General features: G+C 34.7%; 1 protein-coding gene across 3 annotated transcripts in view; it reads left to right on the top strand.

The window, feature by feature from the left end:
• Nucleotides 1–13,726, top strand: part of TMEM68 (transmembrane protein 68) — a 49,730-nt gene that overhangs the window by 4,687 nt on the left and 31,317 nt on the right. For all 3 annotated transcript variants that reach the window (XM_059394592.1, XM_059394593.1, XM_059394594.1), the window contains exons 2-3: nt 2,754–2,798; nt 3,428–3,821. In XM_059394592.1, coding sequence (XP_059250575.1) covers nt 3,497–3,821 — 325 coding nt within the window. In that variant the 5' untranslated portion in view covers nt 2,754–2,798; nt 3,428–3,496. The remainder of the gene's footprint in view (nt 1–2,753; nt 2,799–3,427; nt 3,822–13,726) is intronic.

Here is a 13,726-nt window from a genome sequence, read left to right as displayed (position 1 = left end):
CAACTGTATATAACACAGCAACCCTCCCTCCTACCCTCTTGAGTGATATAGACCTCTATTTTTCTCTTATCCTGCTGTATATTTCTCCATAGCACTTATCATCATCTAATGTAGTATATGTACCACCATATCCTAATTTTATAGATCTTAGCAAGTTGAGTTACAAGTGGGTTACTCAATATCATACAACTAGAATCTGTCATCGGGAGTGACGTGAGTGCTGAAAGGTTATGAAACTAGGGTCTGAGGAGTGATTGAAAGAATTAAGGATTCTGACCAGAAAATGGGATTTCACAGCTCATCATAGCTTTGTTGAAACTTGAGAGTTTGTGTAATGAAAAAGGTTCTATGGTGTAGAACTGGGTGCAGTAGGGAAAAGTTACAGTGAGATAAGTATGTGCAAGATCTGGATGATTTTGAAGATGGAATCGACACCTTTTGAGTTTTCTGTTCCGGAAAGTTTAAATCGAATTCGAGGATGACTATTTTGAAGGAGCTTCTTGTGTGCAGCACCGGGCCACTGTTCATTGACTACTTATGAAGATGTCCCTCTTTGCTGTACTGTGCTTGTTTGATAAGTCAGAGTGTAATTGAGGATAAGAAGTACAGTTCTATTACCAGTTTGAGTGGGGGGTAGTACTAAAGGTTTTAAGATCATAAGATATGGGGGGGTGCCTGGGTGGCTCAGTGGGTTAAGCCTTTGTGGCTCAGGTCATGATCTCAGGGTCCTGGGATCAAGCCCCGCATCAGGCTCTCTGCTCAGCAGGTGGCCTGCTTCCCCCTCTCTTTTTGCCTGCCTCTCTGCCTACTTGTGATCTCTCTCTCTTTGTCAAATAAATAAATAAATAAAATCTTTAGGAAAAATAAAATCACAAGATGTTATGATCCTGTTAAAGTCAGAAATGAGACTAGATTATTAGGGCCATTGTATTAAGCAGTAAGGGACAGATCATCAAAATGATTGGTTTTTAGGCCTAGGAAAAGCTCCTTTTAACATATTTGAGAGACTGTCATGTATTTTAATTTATTAACAATATTTAAAATCTCTTTTTCTCTTGAGGTATAATTTAGCATAACATTGACCATTTAAAAATGTACAACTTCACGGTTTTTAGGGTATTCCCCAGGTTGTACAATCATCATTACAATCTAATTCTGGGCCCTTTTCATTATTCCCAAAGACACCTTTGTTAACATTAGTGGCCACTTCTCATTGCCCCTTCCCCCCAGCCCCTGGCAACCACTTACCCTCTTGTCTCTATTGATTAGCCTATTCTGGTTATTTCATATGAATGGACTCATATAGAATGTGGCCTTTAGTGTCTGATTTTTTTAATCTAGTATGTTTTCAAGGTTCATGCCTATTGTAGCATGAACCATTATCTCTTTTTATGGCTGAATAATATTCTACTGTAGGGGTGAGCACATTTTATTGATCTATCCATCAGTTGATGGGCATTTCACTTTTTTGGCCCTTAGGAGTAATTTTGCTATCAACATTCATACATGAATTTCTGTGTGAATGCATGCTTTCAGTTTTCCGGGGTACATACCTAAGAATAGAATTGTTGGGTCATTAGGTAACTCTTTGTTTAGATTTTTGAGGAACTGCGAAACAGATTTTCACCATGGTTGTACATAAGGTTCTAATTTCTCCATATCGCTTACTTTCCATTTTTGTGATTCCAGCCATCCCAGTGGGGGAAGCTCTCATTTTAAAAGTAGTAAGTTTCACTAAGTTTTTGTTGCCTTCTAAATGTTCAAACCCTGATACATTATAAGGGTTCAAGACTTTAGATGGATTGATGAGAATATGATGTACTTAAAGCCCACATCGTTGTACGGTGACAGATGGTAGCCATATTGTGAACTCAGCATAACGTATAGAGTTGTCAGATCACTAAGTTCATTGCCTGAAACAAAAATGGCATTGTGTGTCAACTATACTTCAGGGGGAAAAAAAGCCTAGATTGTGAGCTTAATGTGTGTTGTGTTTACCTTCTGTTACCATAGCAGGTGTACAATTTCTCACAAGTAAATGCTTTTGGTTACAAGGAAATTAAGTAAGACTAAATCTTCCATGCCCTGTTAATAAGTCAGTCAGCAAGACAATCTTGGGATAAAGACAACATATAACTGCTCTTGTATATCTGTCTCTCCCTCTCCCTCCATCCCTTTATTTATTTACTCATTTCCTGCCTCATCTATAAAGGGTTTGAGATGATTTTCTTAAAGATTATGTAGCATGGAGGAATGATAAAATATCTCCAAGAATATAATCAGAACCAGGGAAGATAGGAATGAAAGAAGGAAATCTTGTGTAGGACATGATCCTAAGAGCTAATATAATTATACCATTGAATATCATATTTGACTTCGGCTTATTATCTGGGAAAGTTACTAAGAAGAGACCTGGTCAGTTACACATTTTACCTTCAAACTTTTTTTCCAAAGAAGCAAAGGTTTTTATAGCTCTGAAAATTTTTTTCTTTTTTCTCTTTTTTTAATAGCTCTGAATTTTAATTGAAGTCTCAAGTGGTTTTTATATAATGGACATAAATGGTGTGTAAAGCTGTCCTCATTAAATCTTTGGTTGCATGAGTATAATTTTTAACTGTGATACACTAGTGTGGGTCTATAATATATGTCACACATTTGTGAATGTGTCTTGATATTTATTTTATGGGAACTCTAGATATTAATGATTATCTTTTTTTAATCATATGTTTTTCCATTTGTATGCTGTTTTCCAGAGCACATACACTGAAACTTGGGACAAGAAATTTACTTAATTTCTGGTAAGTTAAGTGACTGGTTTAGAGATAAGTGACATGAAATAATTGTATGGCTATAGTTTCAGTCATTGAACACTTAAGAGAAATTTTAGTGACTATAAGATAGAAATGACAGTGATAAATTTTTTATTATTGCATAATGTTAAAAGAATAGAGTTTTTTTTTTTTTTTTTTTTTTTTTTTTTGGTAAACCTGCTTCTAAAAAACAGTAGCCAAAAATGTATGTCATCATTTCCTAAACAATTGGGTTACTTTTATTGAGTGAAATATTGATGCTTGCTTTTGTGAAGAACAGTTACCTCAACATAACCTGGTTTAAGATAGAAACATTCAGTATGATCCACTTAAGATGTAAGTCAGATTATTAAGATCAGTCTGAAATTTCATTCTTCATCAGGTTTATTTTTCTTTCTCAATTAAAGCTTGTGAGTTATTTCAAAAGCTAAACCTGACATGCTTCATGAACATGCAAATGAAACATTATTTTCACATTGAAGTTTGCAACAAAGTTAACCATAGCAATCTACTCATTTTTGGTATTAAGAAATGACTCTATGTAGTATTTATGTAGACTAAAACATTTAACTTTTCAACTGTGAAAGGAATAACATTGGGTTATTTTTCACTTCTAGTGGCCAAATTAAAGACCTACCATGACAATGAAGAAAGAGACTGCATTTGTCATTTTCACCTAAAGAAAAATGATAAACAAAAATCAAACCTGTGGCACAGGACAAGATTCTATGCCCTATATGACTTGTCTGATTCACATACTTGAAGAATGGTTTGGTGTGGAACAGTTGGAGGACTATTTGAATTTTGCAAACTATCTCTTGTGGGTTTTTACACCACTAATACTTTTAATACTTCCTTACTTTACTATCTTTCTTCTCTATCTTACTATTATTTTCTTACACATTTATAAGAGGAAGAATGTATTAAAAGAAGCCTATTCTCATAATTTATGGGATGGTGCAAGGAAGACAGTGGCAACTCTCTGGGATGGACATGCGGCGGTTTGGCACGGTAAGCAAGATTACTTCGCTGTCTCTGTGTGGCTCTTCATCTGTGTGGCACTGGAGCTATATCATCATCTCATTTTATTGATCAATAGTAAAAAATATAAGGGATATTTACTATTTCATTTTATCTCTTTGCATACATTGTGTATCTACATGTCTTTCTTAAAATTAGTGTTCCCAAACACATTAGTTCCCATTAAACAAAGAACCATACAACAATGTAGGCTCTTACTGTAACCTAAAATATTAAAGTTTATATGTAAGATAACTAAAAGACCAAGAAACTAATTGAAACTGTATAGAAACCTATTTTAAAATACTCAAATTTATGTGTAAGACATCTAAAAGAGTAAGAAACTAATTAAAACTGTATAGAAACCTATAGAAACCTGCTTTAATTATTTAGTATTTAATTCCATTTTGTTCAAAATAAGTGAATTTCCTAGTGTAGATATTTAAAAAATGAATATTAACTAATAATATTAAATATAATTTGTATACCATGGTTTACCCATTTTCTGTTTGATTAATTTCAGAGGTCACATGTCTCTTGAATAAATGAGATAGCAACAAGTTTCTCTCTAGGATATTCATTCTTTATCATTTGAGAAATTGTATTGTTCTATATTTAATGATTGGTTCTGTGGCTACCGTGAAAATTGCCCTCTTGTGGCCTATTATCTCTACCAATTTTTATCTTATTTGTTAGCCATTTTTGCACTAGGACTTATAAAAAAATACAGAGAATTCAGTAGGTGTGTAACAGAGATGTACTTTCTATTTCATTTTGGGCATCAAAGTGGTTTCCCAGAAAGGCACAGAAGCATAGATTTTGAAATAGATACCAGAGGATATATACCACAGCAATACAAGGCTGCTATTAGCAAAGATCACCAGTGACCTGCTTATTAGGCCACTGTGTCATCATTTTAATACTACATGCAGTCTTAGAAGTCTTTTTTTAGTACTTCTTATGCCACCATTGTTGAATGTTTGACATACAGTCTTAAAACTTAGGATAGATTCCGTGTATTATCTCCATTTACAGTTTTCCTGTGAGAAGGTTGAGGAAAAGAGAGATTGTTATTTGCCCAAGGCACACTAGAAAGCTAGGAAGAAAAGTCAGGATACAATCTCAGATATCAAGCTCTAGAGCCTGTGCTGTTATGATCTGTGCTGTGTGGTCAGTTTATTCAGAGAATTCAGGGTCATAGTAGTGGTATTCAGCAGGTTTGCCTTTGATGTACTGAATTTTGAACATTACTCAATACTAATGCTCTTGCTAGTCATTACAACTCATTCCCTTTTATGGTTGTTTTACGTGAGACAAGATGGTCCTTCAGCATATCACCCGTGTCCATCTGCAGAGATTGCATCTTTGTAGGCTGCTTTATTATCCCAAATAGATAATCCCCTATATTTCAGGATTATGTATATCATAAGGAATTTTGAGTTTATTTATATTTCAGGAAACATGATTTAATTTAGGTAACTTCAAGCACTAAGCTTATTTTGAAATAGAATATATAGTTTTGAGGTGTTTTTATCTTTCTGAGATATTTTTAAATATGCATTTATGGCTCAGAAGAACTAAAATATATAGTTCTTAGCCTGTTTTAAATTTTTTTATGGTAACTTGATACTATATTTTATTGGGATAAATGATACTCTCTTATGATTTTTCCTTATTCAGCCATTAAAAAATGAAATCCTGCCATTTACAACAACATAGATGTACCTTGAAGGCATTGTGCTAAGTGAGATAAGACAGAAAAATCCTATATCATTTCACTTATATGTGGCATCTAGAAAAAGGAAAAACCCACCATCATTGAAAAAAGAGGTCAGACTTAATGGTTATCAGAGGCAGAGGATGGGGAAGAGGAATTGGAGGAGGATGGTTAAAGGTATTAACTTCCAGTTACTAGATAAGTTGGTTCTAGGGATGTAATGTACAACATGACTATAGCTAACACTGCTATACAATATACAGTCAAGTTTTAAAGAGTAAATTCTAAGAGTTCTTAATACAAGGAGTAAAATATTTTTTTCTTTACTCTTTTATCGATATGAGATGATGAATGATAGCTAAACCTACTGTGGTAATCATTTCACAATATATGTAATTCAAACCATCATTCTGTATGCTTTCAGCTTATACAGTGATACATACCAATTGTTTCTCAATAAAACTGGAAAAGATGGTTTTATTTGCATGCATTTGTATGCATATTTGGATTTTGTATTGGTATCAAATCAGTTTTAATTCATGCTTCTTTAAGGAATCTTCAGAGGAATTTTTTAACTAATAAAAATGTTGATTGTAAAAAAATGTGGTAAAAAAAATAAGGCAAATGACGATCACCTTAAATTTACTATTGCAGTTGTGTTTTGTTAAAATTCTGATGTGTTTATAATTTTTTCTGTGTTGCCAACTAGTATTTTTCATGTCACTAAGCCTTAGTGACTTCTAATGACTATATGGAACTCTGTAAATCTTACAATGAATTTAGTCAGTTATCTGTTGAACCATCATTTATTTATAATTTTTTCACTGTAAGTATGTCTGTATGAGACTTTATCCAGCGTGTTGTCTTTTGAAGTTGTATTTTATGTTATACTGTACATAATTTAAGTGCCCTGTCACTTTTCAAAAAATTTCTGATTCTTACTTGCTGCTTAACATAATGCCTATAGTAAATAAAGAAATATTAATTTGATGTTTCTTAAATACCTACATTTCTAGGCAGTTTGCTTGGTGGTAGGTCAATGAAATGCCTACCCTCAAGTTAGCTTTTAAAGTGTTAAAATTTTTGACTTATTTTTCAAAAAACATTATTCCTAGAAAATATGAACATTTTTAAAAGGTGGACTTGTAACGTTTAATATTTCCCTTGAAAATTAAGTCCTCTATAAGATAGCTAGATGTTTTTGAGAAAAGTAAAAGCTATGTATTTTCGCACGACTGTAAAGGTAATGAGGACTGTAACTTTCATCTTAGGGACGTAAGGAATATTTCATTTTTGGGGCTTTTAGTTTTTTTTTTTTTAAAGATTTTATTTATTTATTTAAGTGAGAGAGAGCATGAGCAGAGGGGAGGGGCAGAGAGGGAGAAGAAGACTCCCTACTGAGCGGGGAGCCTGACGTAGGAATTGATCCCAGAACACTGAGATCATGACCTGAACCTAACTGATTGAGCCATCCAGGTGCCCCTTAGTTGTTTATTTTATCTTATTTTATTTTGTGTTTGTTTTACAAGGGAAATTTACTTTATTATCTGAAAATAGGTATGTTTACCTAATGCCATCATAACTGGTTAAATTCATTGGCAGTACAAAATTATTGAAAAATATGGTTTGAATAAGTAGGCTGATCATATGGTTTATTATGTTATATGAGTTAGAGTTTTTTTAAAAATGGGCCATAATAGCATAAACTCAAAAAAATTTTTTTAAAGATTTTATTTATTTAATAGAGAGTGTGCCAGAGAGCATGCATGGGGTGGGAGTTGGGGAAAATGGAGCTCAGTGGGGAGCTGCACATCGGGCTCCCCACTGAGCAGGGAGCCTGATGTGGGGCTTGATCCCAGAACCCTGGGGTCTTGCATGACCTCAGCTGAAGGTAGATGCTTAACCGACTGAGCCATCCAGGCATCCCTAAATTCAACTTTCTTTTACTTTATGTTTTATTATTATTTCATAAAGAATGGATACAATTTATTCACTAAAAGGGCCCTATAAATTAAATGGGATGTAGCAAAGCCTATGCGAAAATTAAATTGAGGTATTAAGAGACATTCCCTCTCTACTTCAGTTGGAAAAGCGTTTCCTTTAACCTCTTCTCTTATTGAGTGTGGGATTCCCTGAGCTTAAAACCAGGTTCTCCCCAACTACTGGCTGGTGGCCTTGACAAGTTACCTCACTTCTTTTTCCACTTCCCCCCTCCTTTCTGCCCCCTGCCCTTTGCAACAATCATGATTTTTCTAAACTTTGTTTTTAAAAAATATTTAGAATTATAGGGAAGCTACAAAAATATTTTTTCCTGCATATTTTCACGCAACTTCCCTTAATGTTAACATCTTATGTAACCATTTCTACAGTTACTGACTTAATAATGGTATAATACCATTAAGTAAACTACAGGTCTTACTTAAATGTTACCAGTTTTCTCATCAGTTTCCTTGTACCAGAGTTCCATGCTGCATTTAGTTGCCATGTCTCTTCCAATTTGTGATGGTTATTTAGTTAGGTGTTTTGTTTTGTTTTGCTTTGTTGTATGCATCTTTCATGACTTTCACAGTTTTGAAGAGGACTGCTCAATTATTTTGTAGACTCTCAATTTAGATCTGATATTTTCTGTAATGAGACTGAAGTTATGTGTATTTACACATACTTGACAAGAATACCACAAAAATGATGATGTGTCCATCTCAGTGCATTGTATCAGGTGTTCATAATGTTGCTTTGTCTTATTACTGGTGTAAAGACTTTGATTTTGTGGCTAAGGAGTTGTTTCCAGGTTTCTCTACCGTGAAGTTGCTATTTTTTACTTTGTAATTGAAAAATATCTTGGGGGAACCACTTAAAACTATGTAAGTAATCTTTCTCAACCAAGATACTTAATGATTTTAAACCTCATTTTCCTCTTTTAGAAAATGGGTTGTTGTAAGGAGTCAGTGAAATTTCATGTAAAGTAGTATTTAGCATAATTTCTATTACATACTTAATGTTTGATAAATGTTAGCTATCTTAATTGTAGAGCATCTTTTTAATAAAGATTTATTTATTTATTTTAGAGAGTGAGAGTACATGCAAGTATGGGGAGGGGCAATGGGAGAGAGAAAGGGAAAGAATCTCAAGCAAACTTCCCGCTGGGGCTCCAACTCATGACCCTGAGATCATGAGCTGAGCTGAAATCAAGATTTGAAAACTTAACTGGCTGAGCCACTCGGGACCCCAAAGAACATCTTCCTTCTAATAATTTGGAAGACACCAAAGTATATTGTCTATATCATGATCATAATTAAGTTCAACTTATCATACCTACTATATTCAGAGTCCCTACTGTTTTCAAGATATTTTTAGACCATCAAATTTTTTATAGTTATTCCTAGTAAGAAATGCATTTTGCTGCCCAGTACACACACACACACACACACACACACACACACACACACACACTCTCATGCAAAGTATATGTACTTTCTATGAAGATCTCTTTTATTTTCTATTGTACTTCCTTTTTAAAAAGAAAAATGCTCATAACTCACTAAAGTGATTTCATAACTCACTAATAGGTTGCAACCAGCATTTGCAAATCAAGATGTAGCTTAGCTTGGACATATCTGTAGTACAGGTTATAGTATAGGGTGAGAAGCACAGACTTTGGAGTTAGACAAATGTGGGTTCCCACCTTGGCTCCACCACTGTGTGACCTATGCCCAGGGTCCACACTAGTCAAAATATGCTTCCCCTTCCATGGACAGTGGTTGGATGAACCGTGATAATTAATTGCCATTGTGATTACTTTCTCCAAGCTTGTATTGTTCATAAGCTTCCCTAAGGATTAATATACTATAGGCAGGAGATGATAGGACTGCACTTTAAAACTAACATTGGGAAGAAGGAGTGATAGATTTAAGAGGTTTTGGTGACCAGGTACATATGGAGTCTTGAGGGAGGAAGAGCTAAAGTGCTCTAAAGTTATTACCTTTTTTTTCCCCCAAAGATTTGCTTGGGATTGATTTGGGAGAAGAGAGGTAGAGAGCAATGGATAGGAGCAGAGGCAGAGAAACCCAAGCAGATTCCATGCTGAATATGGAGCCCAGCCCCGGGCTTCATCCTATGACCCTGAAATCATGACCCAAGCCGAAATCAAGAGTCAGACGCTCAACCAACTGGGCCACCCAGGCGCCCCTATAGTTTCTACTTATGTTAGGGAGACACTGGACAGGATGCGTTCCATTTAAAGGCAGTCACGTGACTAGAAGCACAAAGATGAGGAAGTATTTTTAGGGAGACACCTTTTGTCCATATAATTCATGAAAGAATTTGACTAATAATTGATGGGCAGTTGGGCTCTAAAAGCCTCGAAAATGTTGGACTGGAGTATAATTTACTGGTGCTTTCTGAGCAGTGAGTAGTAAGGTATATCACATCTTTGCTTTAAGAGCAACACAGTTTAATGTTTGGATTTCATGTTTATTTACCATAGTGGTAAACCATAGTTTCTGTCAATAATTGAAATAACAATGTTACTAGTCTCAACCAATGATTTGATGTTATATAAGTATAATTATTTAATTTTTAAAAAATATTCTGGAAGGCAGGAAGAAACCTCAGGAATATTCTGTGTAATATTCTGTGTAGTACTCCTCAAAGGAGTATTTTTTATTTCTCAAAAAAATTACCAGGTGAGACAATTGATTCTTTTGGTAACTTGAGACCTCAGTGATTGTTCTATAGAGCTAAAAGTAAATCCACTTGCTTGAATTTGAACTAGGTAATTGGAAAGAAAGGTTAAAAGTATACATAATCTCAAAATCTCACTAAATTCAATTTTTAAAAACATTCTTTAAGTTCATTTGAGGTATTACCAATACTTTATTTTTTCCATACTAGAATCATAGTTGCCACACTTACCTTCATCTATTCGGTGAAGACATTATAAACTACTTCAAAAATGAATTTCCTGGGGCGCCTGGGTGGCTCAGAGAGTTAAAGCCTCTGCCTTCAGCTCAGGTCATGATCCCAGGGTCCTGGGATCGAGCCCTGCATCAGGCTCTCTGCTTAGCAGGGAGCCTGTTTCCCTCTCTCTCTGCCTGCCTCTGTGCCTACTTGTGATCTCTGTCTGTCAAATAAATAAATAAAATCTTAAAAAAATTTCCTGATCTAAAATTTACACTACAGTCTTTGATACTCAAATTTGTTTCTTAGCAATCAAATGGGAATAGATTTAAGGAAAGAAACATCATTGCAGATTCTCATATTCTGGACTTCCCTTTTATCTCTTACACGAGTGGTGGGCTTCTTAGGACGGCTGTTCCGGGTGCGGCAGTCTGACTTCAGGAGCTTCCTTTCCTTTTCTGCTCTAGTCACTTGAAATTTCCTTTCTTCTTAGCTTCCTTTTACTTTGACCCTAATTCTGCCCTTGGCCTCTGAATGCGTGTCTTTCCCCCCATGTCTTGGGTTTTTTTTTGTTTTTTTTTTTTGAGAAAGATTTCTACATTTTTATTTAACTGAATGGAGTATAAACCAAGGTTGGTGTTTCTTTTATGACATGGAAAAACAGTAATAGCAAAAACAATTTCTGTATTACTTTTTTTTTAACTTTTTATTTATTTGTTTTAGAGAGAGAGAGAGAGTGCACACAAGCAGGCAGAGTGGTAGGCAGAGGCAGACAGAAGCAGGCTCCCTGTTGAACAAGGATCGCGATGTGGGATTTGATCTTAGTCTCTGGGATCATGACCTGAGCCGAAGGCAGCGATGGCAGTGGCTTAACAAAATGTGCTACCCAGGCGTCCCGATTTCTGTATTACTTTATAATTTTCTTCCTTTTTAAAAATTGAGATATAATTAACATCATATTTCAGGTGTACAACATAGTGGTTTTATATTTGTATAAATGTGAAATGATCACCACAGTTAAGTAGTTAAAATACATCATCATATGTTTTTTTCCATTTTAATTGGTTCTTTGGTGTAAATACATTGTCATACACAGTGGCAAAATTCATTTTGTGATGACAACTTTTAAGATTTGTTCTCTGAGCAGCTTTCAAATGTACAGTTCATCGTAGTCATGCTGTACATTATATCACCACAACTTACTTACAATAAAACTAAAGTTTATATCTTTTTTTTTTAAGATTTTGTTTATTTTTTGACAGAGATCACAAGTAGGCAGAGAGGCAGGCAGAGAGAGAGGACTCCCCGCTGAGCAGAGAGCCCATGTGGGGCTAGATCCGAGGAGCCTGGGATCATGACCTGAGCCGAAGGCAGAGGCTTTAACCCACTGAGCTACCCAGGCACCCCAAAGTTTATATCTTTTGATCCCATTTTGCCCACCCCCATCTCCTGCCTCTGGAGACCTTCAGTCTGTTCTCTATATCTGTGAGCTCTTTTTTTTTTTTTTTAAAGTCCACATATAAGTGAGATCATATGGTGTTTATCTTTTACTTTCTGACTTACTTTACTTAGCATAATGCCCTCAAGGTCCATCCAGGTCACAGATAGTATAAGATACTGTTCTTTTTTTTTTTTTTTTTATAGGTGGATAGTATTCCATTGTGTCTATATATGCTCTATTTTCTTTATCCATTCATCCATTCATAGACACTTAGGTTGTTTTTATATCTTGGCTATTGGAAATAATGGTTTAAAGTGAACATGGGGATGCAGATCTCTTTTTGAATTAGTGTTTTTGTTTACTTTGGATAAATATTCAGAAGTGGAATTGCTGGATGGTGTGATAGTTCTATTTTTAACTTTCTGAGGATCCTGCATACTGTTTTCCATAGTTGTTGCACTAATTTACATTTGCACCAGCTGTGCAGGATTCCCCTTTTGCCATATCCTTACCAACACTTATTTCTTGACTTTTTGATAACTATTGTAACAGATATGAGGTGATAGATCATTGTGGTTTTGATTTGCATTTCCCTGATGGTTAGTGATGTTGAACATCTTTCACATACTGGTTGGCCGTCTGTATATCTTTGCAAAAATGTCTATTTAGATTCTCTGTCCATTTTTTTTTAGATGTTTTTGAGTTGTAGGAGTTGTTTTTTTTTTTTTTTTTTTTACTGTTTTTGAGTTGTGGAAGTTCATTGTGTTTTGCATATTAACTTTATCAGATCTATCATTTGCAAATTTCTCCCTTTCAGTAGGTTGCCTTTTCATTTCATTGATGGTTTCCTTGGCTGTGCAGAACCTTTTAGTTTGATACAGTCCCATTTGTGTATTTTTGTTTTTGTTGCCTTTGATTTTGGAATCAGATTTAAAAAGTCATTGCCAACTCTGATGTCAGGAAGTTTACTGCCTATGTCTTCTAGGAGTTCTGTGGTTTCAGGTCTTAACATTCAAATCTTGAATCCGTTTTGAGTTAATTTTTGTGTATGAGGAAGATAGTAGTCTAGTTTCATTCTTTTGAATGTGACCATTGCCCCATTGTGACCCCAATGTGACCATTGAAGAGACTATTCTTTCCCCATTGCATATTCTTGCCTCTTTTGTCAAAAATTAATTGACCATGTGTGTGTGGATTTATTTCTAGGCTCTCTATTCTGTTCTGTTGGTCTGTGTGTCTGTTTTTATTTCGATACCATACTGTTTTGATAACTATAAGTTTGCAATACAGTTTGAGATCAAGGAAATGTTGCCTGTAGCTTTGCTCTTTCTCGTGATTGCTTTGACTCTTTGGGATCTTTCATGGTTTCATTCAAATATTTAGGTTTGCTTGTTCCATTTCTGTGAAAAATGCCATTGAAATTTTGATAAGGATTGTATTGAATCTGTAGATTGCTTTAGCTGTTATGGACATTTTAACAATATTAGTTCTTCCAGTCCATGAGCATGGACTATCATTCCATTTATTTGTATCTAGTTCAGTTTCTTTCATTAATATCTTATTATTTTCAGTATAGGTCTTTTACCTCCTTGGTTAAATTTATTCTAGATATTTTATTCTTCTGCATGTAATCTTAAATGAGATTGTTTTCTTAATATCTCTTTTCGATAGTTTGTTATTAGTGTACAGAAACACAACAGATTACTGTACATTTATTTTGTGTCCTGCAACTTTACTGAAATTTTTTTTTTAATTTTTTATTTTTTATAAACATATATTTTTATCCCCAGGGGTACAGGTCTGTGAATCACCAGGTTTACACACTTCACAGCACTCACCAAA

Source organism: Mustela nigripes, chromosome 3, assembly GCF_022355385.1.
Source record: "Mustela nigripes isolate SB6536 chromosome 3, MUSNIG.SB6536, whole genome shotgun sequence".
Classification (NCBI taxonomy): Eukaryota; Metazoa; Chordata; class Mammalia; order Carnivora; family Mustelidae; genus Mustela; species Mustela nigripes.
This window is presented reverse-complemented; position numbering and strand designations above follow the sequence as displayed.